A 19,731-nucleotide genomic window follows, 5' to 3' on the forward strand; every position below is an offset into this window, starting at 1 on the left:
CCGTTTCTGGTAGTTGCAAGAGATTCTCTCTCTCCCATCGCATTAAATACGGATGCCTGGTCATGTGCCTTTAGCATTTGACATTCACGCTAAAAGTCTCCTTTAGCGTCGGGGCTCTTGACATCACTTTTGACGCTCTGGGTCAGGATGTACTGACTGACGACCGTCCACCGGGATGACGAGGCAGAGGGTTTCGAGTGTTTAACAGTGGCCAGAATGAAAATAGAGACATTAATCTAAAAATTTCCATTGCTGTTCACATGGTTATTGGTCATGGATTATTTGGCAGTAAATAATCTAGCGTTGATGAGAGAAGCAGCTCTTCTAATGGGAACATGTTTTTTGTCTCATCGCCTTGACTTATTCAAATACTATTTGTTATAAATCTGCATTTGGGAGTGCAGTACAAAATGTTAATTATTTTTATGTTTTTTTTTTTTCTGTCATGCCAATTCAGCTCCTCTGAATGGAATTGGGGCCAAATGAACTGAAGTGAAAAAGTAAAACTACTTAAAACTACTGAACCAAACCATGTTTATTTTTTAATCGTTTTTTTACATAGTCAGTCAGTCAGAAGTTGTGATTATAGGATGAGTGAATTGTCGGTCAGCTTTGTTCAATTTGTGATATGGCATTTCTATGGCTGCGGTTTGGTTAGGTTTAGAAAGCTAAACCTACTTGTTAGGTAAAGGTATAAGAAACCACTGTTGATGGAGACTGGACTTGAACCGCAGTCTCTTGTGTCAAATGTGACAAGCTTTATTTGCTCAACCACGACTTGTCTTTGCTACTGAGAGAGGACTGTTTGACTTTGCATGACTACAGGTTGCTTGGTTGGTACAGTACATGTAAACATGGGTCCTTTTTTAAGAATTTTAACAAACAGCCAGAGCTGTCATGTTTCTGGTTCTCCTAACTTTGGGCCTGGTTAGTGAGTTGGTTCCCCATCCAGACAGTTAGCTGCTCCGATCTGTGGGTAAATGTAACTTTAGGCCTGTTGTATTTTTGTGCTATCTGACCCCACAGACGATCACACCAGAGTCCGACTGCAGCTGCTGGACGGAGACCCCCACTCTGACTATATCAACGCCAATTACATTGATGTGAGTGTTTACACACACACACACGCACATTTGTACTTGTATGCTTGTGATGAACCGGGGAGTAAAGAACTGGAACAATATAGTAACCCTACCTAAACCTAATTATAACACCAAGTCTTCACCCTCAGAGAGGAGGTAAGAACTATAAAATGTGTCCTCACTTTGCAAAATGTCCCCTCTTTGGAGGTCTAAATTTTAGACCTCCAAAGAGTTATTTGGATATTTTATGGGAGGACCTCCAAAACATTAGTTATCGCAGGTTTAAACTCACTGTATGTGTTCAAATACATTCAGATTGTAGTATTTTTTGCAAATTTTGCCAGTAGTAAAGTACAATGGTACAAAGAAGTGAAGGAAATGAGACAAACTGACAGTAAAGTAAGAAGGGGATGTAACGATGAAGGAATAAGGAGATGGTGAAGGAAGGATTGGCAGAGGATTGGAGGGAGAAAAAGAGGTGGTACAATGTTGATTTTGAAATGCAACTATATTATTTTGTCCATCTGGGAGGACACAGGAAATGGATAACCTGGGAAAAGGTGAAAGAGGAGAGAAAAAAAATTTAAATAATGTAGAAACAGGAAAAGTAACAGTAAAAATTGGAGAAATGAGGACAGTTTGGAGGAAAAGAAAAAGATGGAGATGACGGAAGTATGGAGAGATTTTTATATGCCTCACTTTTTTTCTGTCTCACAGGGGTACCATAGACCCAGACATTACATCGCCACACAAGGTAATTAAACTGACATGATGAGTGTGTGTGAGTCTACATGTATGCCGATACGAACAGGAGTGAGTGAGTGTTTGAGTGAGTGTGTGTGTGTGTGTGTGTGTGTGTGTGTGTGTGTGTGTGTGTGTGTGCGCGCACGTGCCTGCGTGTGTGCGTGTAACAGCCACCTGGTGCATGTCGTCCTTTCGGGCTGGAAGGCTATTACCACAACCTCCTAAATCTAAACCACCGTATAAAATCCCCCTGACAAATTTAAGACCCCATTACCTCAAACCCACTAACCACTATCTGGGATTGATAGTGTGTGAGTGCATGTGTGTGTGCATGTGTGGCTCCTCGTTCATGTGTGCGTGTTTTTTGTGTGTGTTTGTGTAAGTCTGCCCTGTCAGTGGTGATGTATTTCTACATGACGTTGGAATAAGGGTGTGTTTATACACACATGTACTCAGTTTGTGTGTATCTGTATCTTCATATATCACTTTTGTGTGTGTGTGTGTGTGTGTGTGTGTGTGTGTGTGTGTGTGTGTTTGCACTCGTGTGTGTGTGTGTGTGTGTGTGTGCACTTGTGTGTGTGTGTGTGTGTGCACTCGTGTGTGTGTGTGTGTGTGTGTGTGTGTGTGTGTGTGTGTGTGTGTGTGTGTGTGGGTGCCAGGACCCATGCAAGAGACAGTGAGGGATTTCTGGAGGATGGTCTGGCAGGAAAACTCGGCCTCTATCGTCATGGTTACCAACCTGGTGGAGGTGGGCAGGGTGAGTTCATCATCCAAAAGATTACAAAATGTGTGTATGTGTGTGGTTGATTAAGAGGCCGGATAAAACTGTAGATGCATTATAGAATTCATTCATTTAAGGTACCAAGTGTTATTGTATTCACATAATCTTGATCGCACTTACAGTTTAAACAGAATCAAACAAATCAATCAAAAGTGACCCAATGTATATGAAGTAATGTAGTGGAGTAAAAAGTACAATATTTCTCTTTGAAATGTAGCGGAGTAGAAGTAGAAAGTGGCATGAAAAGAAAAGACTCAAGTAAAGTACAAGTACCTCAACATTTGTACTTAAGGACAGTACTTGAGTAAATGTACCTTGTTACATTCCACCACTGTAGTAACCTGGTTACTGTAAATCTGTGTATACTAGGTCAGTAATCCGATTGGTATCCCCTGACCCCAACCTTTTCTGGCACCATGGCTCACTTTCAATAACTGCATTAGTGATAGAAGATGCTGTTTGGGTCCTCTACGTACTTCCTTAAAGCTGATTAGAAACCTGGTTACTCGTAGAGCTGGGCAATATATCGATATTATATCAATATCGTGATATGAGACTAGATATCGTCTTAGATTTTACATATTGTAATATCGTAATATGGCATGAGTGTTGTCTTTTCCTGGTTTTAAAGGCTGCATTACAGTAAAGTGATGTCATTTTCTGAACTTACCAGACTGTTGTAACTGTTCTATTATTTGCCTTTACCCACTTAGTCATTACATCCACATTACTGATGATTATTTATCAAAAATCTCACTGTGTAAATATTTTGTAAAAGAACCAATAGTCAACACTACAATATCGTCGCGGTATCGATATCGAGGCATTTGGTCAAAAATATCGTAATATTTGATTTTCTCCATATCGCCCAGCCCTAGTTGCTCACACACAGTACATGGCTAAAACAATCGGCGTTTTCCAGGAGAAATTTAGCTGGGTTTTTTTCTGTAATCCCCGCGCCTGATTATGGACACCATGTCTCTTATTTACGCTATGTTTAAGAAATCAGCTTGCTGGAGAAAGCCGACCGTAACCCAGTTACTTAAAAGCATGTAAAGAAGAATGCACAGACTGTTGGTGGGGAGAGGATGCAAATCCTGATCTCCAGTATGGTCAGACACTTTGTGCTCCCACCAGGACCTTCTCCCTAACGCTGCTGATATAAGAACTTCACGCTACTCACCTGCTCTGCTATGGAAGACAAAGATACATTTTGAATGCTGTTTAATTCTGGGAAGGACAGTCTGAGCAGACGGATGTTGATGATCAGTGCTCACACTCTTGACAGTGTCACAGAGTCAGCCAAGTTCACATAAACCAGTGGTGGGGGGGGCACAGTTATAACATGGGTAAGGGGGTTATGCAATGTGAGCAATATATAAAAAAAATAATAATTCATGGTTCTGCTGCACTGCTAGCGAAGCATGGACAAGTTTGTGAAATGACTTCCATATAAACGTAAGGCAGACAATAAAGGTACTCCAAACGCCACAACTACCAAAACAAAGACAATAATTCAGTACACAATTCCATCTAAGGAACCTAATTCTACTTCCGCTTGAAATTATTTCTATCTACAAGAAGGGGTGTCAGCACAAAAAAGTTTGGGAACCACTGATTTTAACAATAATGAAACTACGAACCAAATGTTTACACCAATCTTGTAGCATAATTGGAGCAAAAGCCTGCTGATGGTTTTCAGGACTCCAAACATCTGATGATCCAGATGTGTACCCTTGTTACAACTGGATTTCTTGCATCTGTCTCCACAATACCACAGCCTTAGGGTGCCTTTAGTTGGGGCTTCTAAATGACTTCACGATGTTATCCAGTAATTTCAAATCAATTTCTTTTAAATGTGGAATGATGAATGTCTGCTGAGTAGCAAATTAATTATGCAGGTGAAGCAATCTTGATATTATTCATCTATTATATTATTCATGGTGAGTGCTCATGTTATTCATTCATGTTAATGCTCATTGGGTGATGATGATTGGCATGTAATACTTACTTAACCACATAGTTTGAATGTGAACTGTCTCTTCCAGGTGAAGTGTGTGCGTTACTGGCCGGATGAGACCGAGGTTTACGGAGACATCAAGGTGACGCTGATAGAAACTGAACCCCTGGCTGAATACGTCATACGGACATTCACCGTCCAAAAGGTAAACATCATCCAAATTAAACTGTTTTCTTCCCTGATATCACACACTGATGCACCTGTTGATTAGCCTGACAAGCCAGACCCACATCAAGATGTTGGGTCTGGGAACTCACCATTGACAGGGCTCAATCCAAGGGGCGGGATAAATGGTTGTCTTTCAAATTCCCTCTGCACGCAATAGGATAGCACTACAACCAACCAGAGCAACGAAGAAGGTAGCGAAGCTAGTTGATAGATTAAACTTTTGTCGTGTCCGGTCGGCAAAACTCTGAACACATCTTCCTTTTTTAAGAATGACTTCAGTGCCGTTCTTTGTTCTTTTCTCAAAGAAAAGCTTAACTGCAAGTCTTCCAGAAGACCGCTGTTCCCAGCAGCAGCAGCCATAAGCCCGCCCACCGACTCTATACACGATGTGATTGGCCTGACCAGAGTTTGGTTTTTCCAGCTCGCAAGCCAACGGAGAGTTGCTAGACTGACCCTGGCTGCAAATTAAATTTGCTGCCGCTAGGGTGCGTCTAGATTTCTAGGCTACCTGTTGATATCTTTGACATAGTATTTCCTGGAGATGTTCCGATACCATTTCTTCCTTCCCCATAACGATTCTGATACCTGAACTTGCATATTGCCCATACCAGTGCATTTAAAAAAAAAAGTATCTATATCATTATTTTTTCACAGCTGTAGACTACTAACTAACTATCGATGTGATATGATTGCTATAATTGTTGTGTGGCCTTGCTCAGGTTAAACTCTTTGTGAAACATGAACAAATACATACAGAAAATGAATGCCATAGCACTTTCTTTTATTTTCTAGTTTTCGACAGTCATTCATAACGAAAGAACAACATAAAGTACTTTAAAAGTACTTTTTTAAAGTATTTTTTTTTCTGGGCTAAATTACATGCTATCAGATTGGTGCAAAGACTTTCATGCTCACCGATGCTGATATCGATATCAGCAGTTTAGGAAGTATCGGAGGCATTTTCGATACTGGTATCGGAACAAGCTCTAGTATTTACACAGGATTTTAATGTGGTAGCAGGATGTCATATTAGGGATGTAACGATACACACAACTCACTATCGGATAGGATTCACGATTCTAAGTTCACGATACGATTTTCTCAGGATTTCTTTAATAGAATGAGCTGCAGACAAATTACTGGAAAATATTCCTTTATTTATATGAACTGTGCAAAACAACAAGACGTGTCCTCTTATCAACAATGCAACTGGAATTGTATTTTATCTCACAAACAAAACAAAAATTATAGATTTTTAAGCAAATCCCACATCAAAAAACCTAAATGAATAGAAAATATAATCTCTTCAAGTAAATGAGCAAAGAAGATATTGTGACGTCTGAAGTCAAACAAATGAAATCAAAAGATTACGCCCTAGGCTATTTAAAAATTCTCAACCGGCGGTTATCTTTACACATTTATATGGATTTTGAAGCGATTCACAATGCATTGTTACATGTCATATTAACATATTGTGGCTCTAGTTTACAGAATATTTCCCACAAGACCCCAGATAGGACTTGAACCCTTGAATCATGCTCTCTAGCTGCTCACTTCCCCTCATGTTACTTATGGCTTCCATTTTTTTTTTTTCTTTTCGAAACCTAAAGCCTGGATTACCATTACTGCCAACGTGTGATTGGGGATTTGAAGCGAGTGAGAAGTGTTGACTTATTTGTTTCTGAATGTTTAAGAGGAGGCTTGAAAGCGTAATCGGGTCCCTCGTAATCAGGCAGGAGGGATTTGAGAGGAGAACAAACAAATGTAAGTGGAAGACAGTGCCATTGTTGTTGTGATGCTGTTCTCCGAGGCTCTGCACAGTCAACGGATAAACAGCCGAAACACACTTCACAATGAGAGAAAATAAGTCCGATCCAAATCTTTGATTTTTGAACTACTTTGTTTACATCTTCTTCTTCTTCATAGCCATGTTTTTATTTAGCTTTTCTTCTCTATGTTGTATCTACTGTTTCTGTTATTTCCACCCATTTACCTTTCTACTTTGCTTGAGGTAATTCATTTCAGTTGACTTATTTGCATGACTGCTCATTAAAAGTACATTACAACAGTCTACCCTACTTCACATGGAAACAATAATTCATAATTATTAAAACCATGTACAAAATGTGATACAACTTTAATAGCAGACAATCGTAATAACTAAATAATTGCTCGTTCCTGCCTGCTGTATTGAGTTTTTTTTCTCTCTCTCTCTCTTTCTACACCTCTTGTACATCTCTCTATTTTTTCCATTCTGTATTTTCTTCCCTTCACTCGTGCGAAAAGCAGCTTATGAAGACGAGTCTTCAAGTCCTCGCTGTCAGCTCGTTTAGCAAACCATTAATCCATACCACCTCTGTGTGTGTGTGTGTGTGTGTGTGTGTGTGTGTGTGTGTGTGTGTGTGTGTGTGTGTGTGCACAACTACTCTAAAATTCAAAGGAAAGCTGACTTTGAAATGCCTGTCATTTTGCAGTGTGCATTAATACGTATGAACACACACCAGACACACAAGCTCATTTACACAAAATTCTACAGTAGGTTCTGTGACTCTTTGTGTGTGTGTGTGTGTGTGTGTGTGTGTGTGTGTGTGTGTGTGTGTGTGTGTGTGTGTGTGTGTGTGTGTGTGTGAGAGACTGAGTCTGAAGAACAAAGAGAAAGCAATACAGAGGGGGACAAAGAGAGAGAGAGAGACAGAGAGAGAGAGAGTATACTGTGTTCAATGAATAAAGAGAACAGGATCATAAAGAAAAGGTTTATTAATGGCAAGTACAAGAAGATTAACCAAGCACTGAGGACGAGAGGGTGACAAAGTGAGACTCAAAAAAAGTGAAAATCTGCATAAGTGTGTGTGTGTGTGTGTGTGTGTGTGTGTGTGTGAGAGAGAGAGAGCGAGAGAGAGAGAGAGAGAGAGAGAGAGAGAGAGAGAGATATGCAGGATGAAAAAACAGGCAGATCACAAGAAACATGTTTGAGTGTCAGAATCAGTCAAACAATAGTTGAGGGTGACAGAGGCAGTAAGAATAGTGTTCCTCTGCTCACCAGTGTAAAACGTTCATTTTATCTGTGAAATTGGAAATCTTTCAAAACATACCATATAGACTAAGTGGACGGCAACATAGGGGCGGCTGTGACTGAACCACAGCTCCCTGCATGGCAGCTCCGCCACCATCGGTGTGTGAGTGAGTTTGTGTGTTTGTGTGTAAGAGGAAAATTGTTAAAGGTGCCCTGCCACACAAAACCGTTTTTACTTGCATTTTTTAAAATATGTTAGGTCCATATGTGTTTGTGTTATGTCGTGAATGTGAAAATGAACTGCTACCTCCTCTGTCAGCTCTAGCCACTGAAAAGAAATAAGCGGAGAAATCAGGCCAGTTACAAAAGCTGGTCAGTCTGACGTGGTGTTGCCTGAGCTCATTACTATTCATGAGCTCGCCCAGTTGCGCTGGGTAAAGGATGCTGATAGCCAGGCTCTCATTGGCTAGCTGTTAGCCAATCAGTCAAGCAGCTTAGCTCATTCAATATTAATGAGTCATCCTGCAGGCTTTCTATATACCACGCTAGAATGGCTTGAAACAAGGTAACCAAGGCATTTCTTTCTGCAAAAAATGTTACAGAGTCCATGGTAGAACTTCAGACATTGCCACAAAGTAATGAAATACATGTGGCAGGGCACCTGAAAGCAGTCCATTTACCATTTGTTTTACAGAGCAGTGTCCCCATTTTGAATCATACAATTCACATGAAAACAAAGTAGGAATAATCTTAACTTTACACCACCAGGTAAAAGCCATATCCATTGGTTAGAGAAAAAAGAGCCTAAACCCCAATGATTATCCTGATCTGATCTAGATGTAGTCATCCTGTTTGGGCCTTCGTTAAATCTGAAAGCAGGTCAGCCAAGAACATTAAATCAGACGTACAACTGGCACCCACAACAAAAGACAGCCTTGTAGTCCCATGTGTAGCTGACGTGTATCATTTTTGGAGCCTTTTTTTTTTTTTACTAAACACAGTTTCTCAGTATTTTTCGAACCCAACAAGAAACTGCGACAGGGCTTAGTTCACCCGATGGACCACATCCAAAACAGCAGAAAAGTAATCTGGCCTATGGCACTCAAATCTGTAGAAACCAAACAATTGCGTGCCACAGCGAAGACCAAACTGTACAGGGCAGGACTCAGCAGTGTACACACATCTACAGGCAAACAAACACAGCTTTGAGGACCAGCACATACACGTATTACACAGATAGGACAGATGGTTTGAGAGATATGTTTGAGAGGCTGTTTACAGATGAAGCCATCTGTAATTTCCTGTCCCACCGAGCTGGGGCCCAGGCAGGTCCGTGGTGGGACTGTGGCCTGGCATTAGCTGGAATAAAATCCCCATGCGATGATGTAGTGAGCGCAGGGTCTTTACATTCATTCCCTGAAAGAACAAAGCAGGCCTGCCTTGTTGCGTGATCCCAATTTTGCTTCAAAACTTGCCATTTTCAGTGTGTAGCTTGCTAGCTCAAAGGTTGTTGTTGTTTCCAGAAACAGAGTTTTGCAGCGATTATCCAGTAAATTTGTTGATCCATACTAAGGACAAACGGACCAAATGTTGACATTATTAAATGCTTTAGTTTTAGGACACAACATCACTAAGTTAGAGTTTGGGAAAAGATTGTGTGTCTTAAAATGTTATCTGAAGTGGGTTGAAACACCATTTGGAACACCGTTTACAATGCCTCAAACCCCCACCACCTACCTGACCGTGTTCACATTAGGATGTGATTGAGAACAGGGACTCAACGTCTTCATTTAACTTGGGTTTTCCACTTTGAGTGAACCCGCCCCACTGGTGGGCGTGATCGCCCCATGGGGATAATACCTGTATTATTTCCATCAAATCTCTAGTCTAGTAATTTGGATTGGATTTTGATTGATCTGAGCCTTCACAGAGAAATGGTTGTACGGGACTTTACAGCCAGTGGCAGGCGTTCAGACCAAGATAGCCCTGTGTTATTATATAATTATTATGTAATGTGTTTTAGTAATGTCTTCCCAGTAGTTCTTCTCTCTCACCATCACATTCATCTTTAAGTTTTTGAAGTTTTCAAACACACTTTCAGGATTTCTTTTTTAATCCATTTTTCATCTGCATGGTTTAAAATCTTGGAAGCCTATTTAAGCTATAGATGGAGGACATGGCAACACAGGCTCTGAAAAAGGGATTTTGTTATGTTGTGTCCACAACACAGAAAAAACCCTACTAATGTCAGGGTAATCTTGGGGTTAAATAGCCACCACAACTACAACAGTTTAGCTTTCAGCTGAAAGAGAAGCTGTGCATTTTGTCACAGTGACCTCGAGGAAGATGCTGCTCCTCGCTCGTTCAGTCATTACAAGTTGTTCCAGAAACCCAAGAGAATAATAACAATGAATCATATTAAAACGCAACACATCTTTATGTGTAACTCTTGGATTGCTCACATGAAAAGCAACATCTGTGAAAGCTAGTCACTTCCTTTTTGAAGCCAGGGCCCATATTGGGCGTCGCCATTTTAGTATTTTGAACCCAGAAGTGACCATATTTGGACAAAAACGGCGGAGCCCGTGTTTTGTATGTTTTCAATGGCACTGTGGTAAGCTAAACACTAAAGAGGGAAAGTTGCGGATTTTTAACCCTTCTGACGTGAGTAAACATGGTCCTTGGGGTAGTGGCGCCGTTCGTCTGCACGTACGGCAGTAAACAGAAAATTAGCAGACATTCCCTTAAATCGCCAGCTAACGCTAGCGCTAGCTACCTAGCTTGGTTGGTTGGCAGAATCCTGAACAAGACATTTTCAGGCGACCAAAGTGTTCCAATTAACAAGTGTTCCATTAAAAGTGAAAACACAGTAAGAGGGCCAAAGTTTAAGATGGAAACACGGACAACCCAAAAACAAGTTCAGGTCTATTTTAATGTCCACTGTGCCATGGTTAGCATTGCTAAGCCTCTGTCCTGATTGACAGGTCGGTGTGTAGCCATGCTCCTAAAGCATCCCCTGCTTTATATTTAGGTTTAAGGAGCTTCAGCATTGGCTTCACTTTTCACCTTTTCAGCTTTTTCACTTTTTGCTGTAAATGCATTTGATAGAACGAAGGTTCACTGCAGAACAATGATATATATACTGTATTTATATATATATACTGTATTTACATCCATATATATATACTGTATTTATATCCATATATATATATAATTTGTCACTCATCCAGTGCAAATGAATCTTGACAAGAACACATTTAAAGAAGGCGATAACTGCCGCAGAGATCATTCTCTTCTTTCGCAGTGAAGAGACTTTAAAGTGCTTCTACATCCCCATCACCATTTTCAACATGCAAAGCACCTTAATTCAGTGTTGTTTTAGTTTTTTTTTATCTAACCAGTCATGGATTTGAGGCCCCGGCTGGGTTGGACCGCCGTCTATCGATTTAGAGGAGTAATTTCAACATCATTCGAGAGCAAATCAATGGGAAGTCGAGTTATCAAATCACCTTGTGGTTTTCTGGGTTTTATTTTTCTTCTCTCTGCCTCCACGCCTCTCTCATTTCTCCCTTTGTATGTCTGTGTTTCTCCCCTCTATCTTCCCCTTCCTCCTTTTTCTTTGTCACATATATCTTCATCTTTCCCCACACTATCGTGTTTTCTCTTTCTGTGTATCTCACATTCCCTTACCCCCTCCTCCCTGACCTCTGCTCCTTAACACTCACAGTCTGTTTCTTGACCTTTCTCCATGACTTTCCCTCTCTATGTTATCCCTGCTTCTCAGGTTATCATAAAGCATATGCCAAAACCAAGAATTCACTAACCTTGTCTATCTAAGCCAGAATGGGAGCTGTGATAGCAACAGTTTTCTCCCAGTTCCATTCTTAGAGAGTAAAATGAAGTGAGGAGGGCATGTCTCTCTCCATTTAAGCCCTGTTTAGTTCAGAACCTAAAGATTTGAATTACTGAATCAGAAGCATGTCATATTGTGGAGAATAATGTAACCGCTGGGAGCAGAAGAAAGGGTCAGGGGCTGTCAGAAGGTCGCAATATTTCTACATCCTGTGCGGAGAGATGCAGGTCAGAATTCAGTAGGGTTGCATCATTTAGATTTGAACAATTCTGATTCCAATTCCGATTCTTCCTTTCGATTCCGGTTCTTATCGATTCTCGAATCTTTGAGGGGGGAAGTTGAAATTGGTCACATGCTTATTTCCCAGATAAGAGGACATTTTATTTTGATTCAATGGTGGTTTACAGTTTTACCGGGCTTTTTCAGCCACACTTCAGAGTGCTGCTTACTGTGCTCCATGGCTGCAACACAACAAGCGGCTGAAAGTACAGTGGCCGCTACGGAAACCAAAACTTGCACGTGTTAAATTTAGAACCGATGATCAGATTCGAAACCGAAAACGATTCCATTTGAATCATCATTTTTGACCTCTCAGCCCTTATGGCTGCTGGGGTTCAGTTATCTGACATCAACAAGGTGGCGTACACTGTCAAAGTTGTACAGAGTCACTGTTGACAGGTCTAAAATTGTCAGAATACACTGAGGTTGTTAACGAGACTTAGGCAACCTTTGCATTGCTACGTTTTGGTTTTGAAGCGGAGTTTTGAGCCAAAAGCGATCTCCGTGCGCACAAGTGTTTTTCGCTCCAGTAGGAGAACTAATCTCTGTTTAAACTAACACGCTCGAACCGCATATCTCACCACCATTCTCGTATGCTGGGCATGCTCGTACCAGGGTAAACCGAAGGCAGCATGTATACTCTGCCTGTTGCTGGTAGTTGCCATGGTAACTTTAGTAGCTTAGTCTCAGAGAAAGAGACGTCATGACCGATAAGAACCAATCAGTCAACGAAACGTTGGCGTCAGTGTCAGTGTTGCCAAATGTCTCCGTTTGCGGCCGATGAGACTGCAACACGACCCTGCAAATTCCAAACCAAAACGGGGTTCAGAAGTGTTTTCAAATGTCTCCGGTTTAGGGGCTCTGAAACGCCAGAGCAGTGTGAATGTGAGGTGTAAATGTAACAAAAGATATTCATTTTTAAACCAAAATGTAGAAATGTAAATGTAGCCTTAGTTTTTAGGTGTGTGGTGTCCTTGATTCCAATCCAGCCTGACACCTTTGTTGCAAAAATATTCCTATATCATTGTGTAATTTCACATAATTTATATTTGTACAGTACCTGAGTCATTATGATGTATTTATTAGGGATGTAACGATGCATCGTAAATCGTTTGAAATGGATTTGTAAAGATTGCAACCAGTTGAGATAAAAAAAATAATCGCGTTGCAATTTTTAAACGGCCTAGAGCATAAGATACTTTTGATTTCATTTGTTTGACTTCATGCGTCACTATGTCCTCTTAGTTTGTTTATTTGAAGATATTTTGTTTTCTATTTGTTTAGTTATTTTGATGTGGGATTTGTTTTAAAAATAATTTTGGTTATTTAAGATTTCAATTGAACTTTTGATAAGGGGACATTAGTTGTTTTGCACAGTTTATATAAATAAATTAATATGTTTCAGTCATTTGTCTGCAGCTCATTCTGTTAAAATAAATTGTGAGAAAAAGAAAAGAAACATCACCCGCTGCACTATTACATTTCAGTCTCTGTGTTAAGCCACTTCCTACTTCAGACCCACTGGCCTATCTCATGTGTTAGTACCATTCTCCAGGGATGCTGACATTTCAAAAGAAATCATTGAAATTGTGCTAACTAATATCAGTATGTTACTGATATCAGTATGTTACTGATATTAGTTAGCACAATTTCAATGTTTCTTTAGCAATGATTTCTTTTGAAATGTCAGCATCCCTGGAGAATGGTACTAACACATGAGAGAACGGAAGCTCTTCTGTGTCTTCATCTTCTAAGTTTGCTACAATTTAGTGGCATTACGTCTGTGTCCCAGGGAGACACTGTGATGTCAGCCTTAACTGCTATCTGTTCAGCATCAGAATGCCATCTTTAGTTGCTTAATAATATCCCTATTGTTCGACAGGAAAGCATTTACCAGCCCTTTGTGTTTTTTCGAAAGTTCATCATTAAAATGTCAAGATGCTATCTTGTGGACAGCCACAGTGGAGGCTTGTTTCCCTCTCATTTTCATATAATTTCCTTTGTTAAGGACTGAAATGTCTCTTTCTGTATCTCTTTCGAAGAATAATTGGTGTGGAGTCTAATTCATTTTTTATCTCGTTCTTTAAAAAGCTTTCTTTCCAGCTAACTTTCCTTATCTCTACTGTTGAAGAGAATGTCTTTTGGCAAGTCATAAAATCATACTTTTCTCAAAACTTTATTTGTTTAATAAAAGCACATTCCATTCTCTATTTTCGGCAAGTGTTTGAGTTTTAGGCAAACGGTATTTTAAAGCTTTCTGATTTCTTTAAGTACGTATTTAAAATACATACAGGAAACAGAAATGACTGTTAAACTGTGGGAAATAGGCAGCTTAGCTGAACCGTTGCATTTCCCTCTGTTAAGTCTTTCCCAAAAGGGCCATCATGAGATTTGTGAAATCAATTAATCTTTTTTTGTGGAGCCAAAATGGCCATCAGTTTCCTCAAATCTCTGCTGTAAATTAGGCAAATGAGCAACGATAAGTCTTCCTGTCTCTCATTCCCAAAAGTGGCCCAAAGTGCCTCCTTGACATCCACGAGATCGATTTATTTTCCATCCAAAGCCAAAGAGGCAGAATGGCCCCTAGATTCCTGAAATCCCCACTGTAAATTAGGCTGCTGAACCATGATATGTCTTCTTGTCAGTCTCTCCCAAAAGGGCCATGATAAGATGAGTGAGTTCCATGCATTCGTCACCGTCAAGAAAAGACGGAAATGGCAGAGAATCGTTACCCTGCACTTGCTCAATATAAGATATGATTTCTCACATTGCCAGACCTTCCTCCACAGTGCTGCGGAGGAGGGTCTGGCTAGTCCACACAGCATTCTGGGATGGGAGAAAAATGTTCTCTAGTTTATTGGCACTTTAAAGCAATCACAATCGTCTTGGGCGGTGCTAAGTGCCAGACAGAGCCACAGTGCCGCTGCAAAATAGCCTCGGGAAGGAATTTGTTTTGGTGGAACGTGTACATTCAAAAGTTGTTTTAGTCGTGCAACAGAAAACTCAGATTGGACAGATAGTCTAGCTAGCTGTCTGGATTTATCCTGCAGAGATCTGAGGAGCAGTTAACCATAGTCCTCATAAATCCACTGGAGTTTAAAATTCCAACACAAAGAAAGCAAAAGGGAACGGACATCCGGGCGAAAAGAGCGCAATCCAGCGGAATTTTCAGCAGCACCGGAGCAATCGTGGAAGTGTAATGTCATGGATATAGACTATAAGCTATGCAACTGAGGTGCAACATCTATCCTTTGTGTGTTTTTCAGAAGGGTCATCATGAGATCCGTGAACTGCGTCAGTTCCATTTCACCAGCTGGCCCGACCATGGCGTTCCCTGTTACGCCACCGGACTGCTTGGCTTCATACGACAGGTCAAGTTCCTCAACCCACCTGATGCCGGGCCTATCGTGGCACATTGCAGGTGAGAACACATTCACTCACATAAAGTACACACAGGCTTTGTACAGATAACCCTAATTCCCTGATGGTAGTGGTCAGTGGCTGGACAAGGACTAACAAAGCCAAGGTGCTCTTTGCTCTAGGCATGGCAGAGAGCAAAGGGTTTTGCAGGTCCAGTTTTACACGGAGCACACGTTTTTTTGTATTAAAAAAAGAGCCACTTTGAATGTATTACGTATTTCATTTCAAAGCTTGTTTTTGACTTAACTCACTTACCAGTCTCTGACATGAACAGAAGATGATCATCAAACAAACAAATGTTTAAATGCAATACTCACGGCATATATTTTTGAATCTAAAATGTCAAATCCATCTGTGTTACATCCTTGAAATCTCCTCCTTTGTTCCACTGTCAGCCTTTCCTCCTACACACTTTTTTCTTTGCTTTTCTTCTTTTTCCTTTTTATTAACACAATAGCATGTTTACAGTTACACATACTGTAACATATTATCAGTACCAATATGACACACACACACACACACACACACACACACATACACGTCCCTTGACGTAACTCACTTAAAAGTGTGCATACATTTTTGTAAGATATCATACAAACCGTTGTCTCTCTAGCTATGCTCAGTTTAAGTTAAGGCAAATAAAATGACTTGTCCGGTCCGGTCAGGTCTGGGAATAATATGTCATGGTTAAATTAAAACAAAGTTTGTATTTTAGGGTGCCTGTTAAGACCTGGCTAGGGACAACAGATGGAAACTAGCACTTGTGGCTAACTCTGGCTTGTTTACAGCAAGTAATTTGTCTGTTGATCAATGAGCATTGTCCCTATCAAATAAATAAATAAAAAAAAAATTTTTTTTATAAATGTAATATAAATAAATATATATTTTTAGAATAAATGCATAAGCCCTTAACAGCAAAGGAATCAAGAGGTGCACCTGAATACATAAATTCATACACACTCATGGGCACTAATTCCTCTAATGGGACGGACAGAGACGGGGAAACACACAGGGACAAAGACAGACAGGCAATTAGATGGTGGGTGGAAGTGTACACACAGACGGAGCGTGGTAGGAAGACAAACAGACAGCTATAGTAAAAGTATGTGGACAGACAGGCAGGAAGTTATGGCAGTCACTTCCAATTTCCGGGGGCAGTCTGATGCTGTTGGCCTGTGTCAGGAGGCTTTCAAACACACACATACACACGTGCATGTGCACACAGAGGCCCGGCAGTATTCTGGTCTCAACATTAATCACAGAGGTTGACAGGTAATCTGCCGAGGCGCTCCCTCCTTTTCTCTCTCTTTCTTTCTCTTTTCCACCGTTCCTTCTCTCCCCACTCTTTTCTCTCCCTCTGTTTCTCTCTCTCCCCTCCTCCTCTCTCTCTCTCGCTCTCTCTCTCTCTCTCTCCCTCACTCTTGAGCTGTCTGTGGGAGCTGTCAGGGGGATTGCAAAGTGAAAGAAAGGTTTCTCCCCTTCCTATCCCCATCCCTCCATCCCTCATCCTCTCAGTTCCCTCTCCATACCTCCATGTGTGCCTCCTTTCCTTTCTTGATCTCTCCCCTGTGACGACCACTTCTATCACTCCCAATCACTAACCTCTTTCCAGCACTCCCTCTTTCTTCCGCCTTCTCTCCCTTATTCAGTTCATCCATCCATGCATCTGTCTGTCGGTCCCTCCATCCGTCTTTTCCCTGCAGGTATTAGGATGTGCCACCTTATCACCTGACATGGGGTATTACAGTCTCTACATGTCTGTGTGTGTGTGTGTGTGTGTGTGTGTGTGCGCGCGCGTGCATGCATGCGTGGGAATGAGACGGAGCGAGAGAGAGAGATTCCACCCTCTAACTCCATGTGTATTTCAAGACTTCACACCATTTTTTCTGTCAGACAATCACTGAAGTCCTACGGTTTTACAGTGTTTCCTCAACATAATATGACCTAATGTGAAAATGTGCCACTTATCAGTTACAGTATTAGTAGAAGTATTAGTAGTATCTCCACAGTGCTATAGTCTCGCATTGCCAGACCTTCCTTCACAGCGCTGCGGAGGAGGGTCTTTCCGGCATTCCGGGATGGGAGAAAAACGTGCTCTGGTTTATTGCCATTTCTTTAAACCAGGAGTGTCAAACTGAATAGTCAATATTGTGGTTGTGTGTCTCTCCAGTGCCGGTGCAGGGAGGACGGGCTGTTTCATTGCTGTGGACATCATGTTGGACATGGCAGAGAACGAAGGCGTGGTGGACATTTTCAACTGCATCCGAGAACTGAGATCACAACGAGTCAACATGGTCCAGACAGAGGTCGGTGTGCATGTGCATACACAAACACAAAAGACACACAAACACATGCACACATTATGCACTCTTGCATTTATGGGAAAAACGTTCAATTCAAGTAAGAAGAAATCATCAGGAGTTGATGATTATTGAGAGGAAGTGGAATCAAAACTTACTTAATACATCTGACATATTCCTCTATCTATCTATCTATCTATCTATCTATCTATCTATCTATCTGTCTGTCTGTCTGTCTGTCTGTCTGTCTGTCTGTCTGTCTGTCTGTCTGTCTGTCTGTCCGTCCGTCTGAAGACAGTGTCTCAGTACTTCTTGCAGTCTTATATCATCCATCCCAATCAGTCTATCAATATTAAACATCTCCTGAATAATAGATGACACACACACACACACACACATACAAAGTATGCACACATACTCTCTAAATCAAACACACACATACACACTTACACAGATGTAGGATTCTTTGTGTCAGTGTGTGTATGTGGCAGCAGCGCTTGGTGAGGAATATGGTGTGGGATGTAGACACAGAGATGCACACACATACAGTACATGCATAAACACATACTGTAAGTTTGTCATTGCATTGCTTTTTAAGTTTTCCAAATAGTTAGTTGCTGAAACTAATTCCAGTTAAGTTTGAAATTACTTAGTTGTTTGAGGGACAAAGCCTTTTTTTATTGCAATTTCTACAGCAGATGATAAAGAACTAGCCAGAGTGAACTCAATAGATGAATTCCCCCAACTGAGCTAACTAGGACTAACTTATACAGTATTCATACAGTAACGACTGTACTGCTAGCTTAAATTAGAGTTGGCCAAGCTTACTGTAATCAGTAGACCAATGTGCACCATCAGGTCAAGCAAAGTCAAAAATTACATCAGTTTCCCACTTCATTTCTAGAGGTTTATTGTTCAGTGTCCCCAAAGCAGTTTGCAAAAAGTCAGCCGAGGACTCGGTTTACTTACTATCCTTTACACAGTGTCATAATTTGTTCTAATTTTGTACTATCAATCACTTTTTAATGATATTGCATCTTCAAACGTTGGCTGTTAGATTTTGGAACAGAAGCATTAATTTCTTCTCTAAGCTACCTTAAGCCTACCTAATCCACCCCCCTCTGCATTCCATTTGTACTACTGATGAAAACCTTGCATATCCAAAAAGTCAACTTTACCAGGAATAAAGAAAAACAGCCTCATTTTCAAACTGACAGCTCAAGCTCCGAGCCTGAATTTGACTTTTGAATGGGTTTTATAAGTGCTAGGTTCAGAGAAGTTACCCAGGGTATCACTGTTTTCATATGACAGCAGTGATATAAAAACTAGTGTGTGTGTGTGTGTGTGTGTGTGTGTGTGTGTGTGTGTGTGTGTGTGTGTGTGTGTGTGCGTGCGTGCACTTGAAACCTAGCTAAATGCACCCTGCCCTGCCTTTTGAATATGTGTGGGAGCAATTTGTGTCAGTGTTGAAGCCGCTTGATGCTATTATAATCCTGCTCCGCACAACACAAAGCAATTAATCTTTTAAAAGGCACAGGGGAAAGTGTGTGTGTGTGTGTGTGTGTGTGTGTGTGTGTGTTAGTGTATGAATGAGTGCCTGTCTGTTGGGTTTGTGTGTGTGCGTTTCTGCATGCGATGTGTGTGTATGTCACTAGAGTAGGTAATGGCCAGGAGAGGACATTTCAGTGGTGCTTTTAAAACTCCAAGGGCAACAATTAACATTCAACAGAGAGAGCGAGAGTGAGAGAGAGAGAGAGAGAGAGAGAGAGGCCGACAGATAAAGCCAGAAGCAAATTGAAAAGGCGAGAGACAGCAGACAAACACACGTTTGAGAGGAAACAAGAGAAAGAAAGGGGCAAAAGAGAAAGAGAAGAGAAAAAGTGAGTGAAATCTAGATAAACTGGAAAGAGAGAGAAAGAGAGCGAGAGAGGTAAATTAACATGCGCAGTGGCTGGCTGCTGTAGCTCATGGTGGCTGATGCTTTTACCAACGAGCTAGTCGGAGCACAAAGAGCACACTTGATCCAGAGCACAGAAACACTGCAGGGCACTACTCCCTTTTTAATTCACTT

At 41.0% G+C, this 19,731-nt stretch overlaps 1 protein-coding gene across 12 annotated transcripts in view; it reads left to right on the forward strand.

The window, feature by feature from the left end:
- Positions 1–19,731, forward strand: part of ptprt (protein tyrosine phosphatase receptor type T) — a 447,834-nt gene that overhangs the window by 408,926 nt on the left and 19,177 nt on the right. For 9 of the 12 annotated variants that reach the window (XM_036001937.1, XM_036001938.1, XM_036001939.1 and 6 more), the window contains 6 exons: positions 1,018–1,103; positions 1,800–1,836; positions 2,486–2,583; positions 4,656–4,772; positions 15,207–15,361; positions 17,531–17,666. In XM_036001937.1, coding sequence (XP_035857830.1) covers positions 1,018–1,103; positions 1,800–1,836; positions 2,486–2,583; positions 4,656–4,772; positions 15,207–15,361; positions 17,531–17,666 — 629 coding nt within the window. The remainder of the gene's footprint in view (positions 1–1,017; positions 1,104–1,799; positions 1,837–2,485; positions 2,584–4,655; positions 4,773–15,206; positions 15,362–17,530; positions 17,667–19,731) is intronic. The other 3 variants (XM_031277206.2, XM_031277212.2, XM_031277213.2) reach the window with 1 other exon arrangement.

Source organism: Sander lucioperca, chromosome 6, assembly GCF_008315115.2.
Source record: "Sander lucioperca isolate FBNREF2018 chromosome 6, SLUC_FBN_1.2, whole genome shotgun sequence".
NCBI classification, from domain to species: Eukaryota; Metazoa; Chordata; class Actinopteri; order Perciformes; family Percidae; genus Sander; species Sander lucioperca.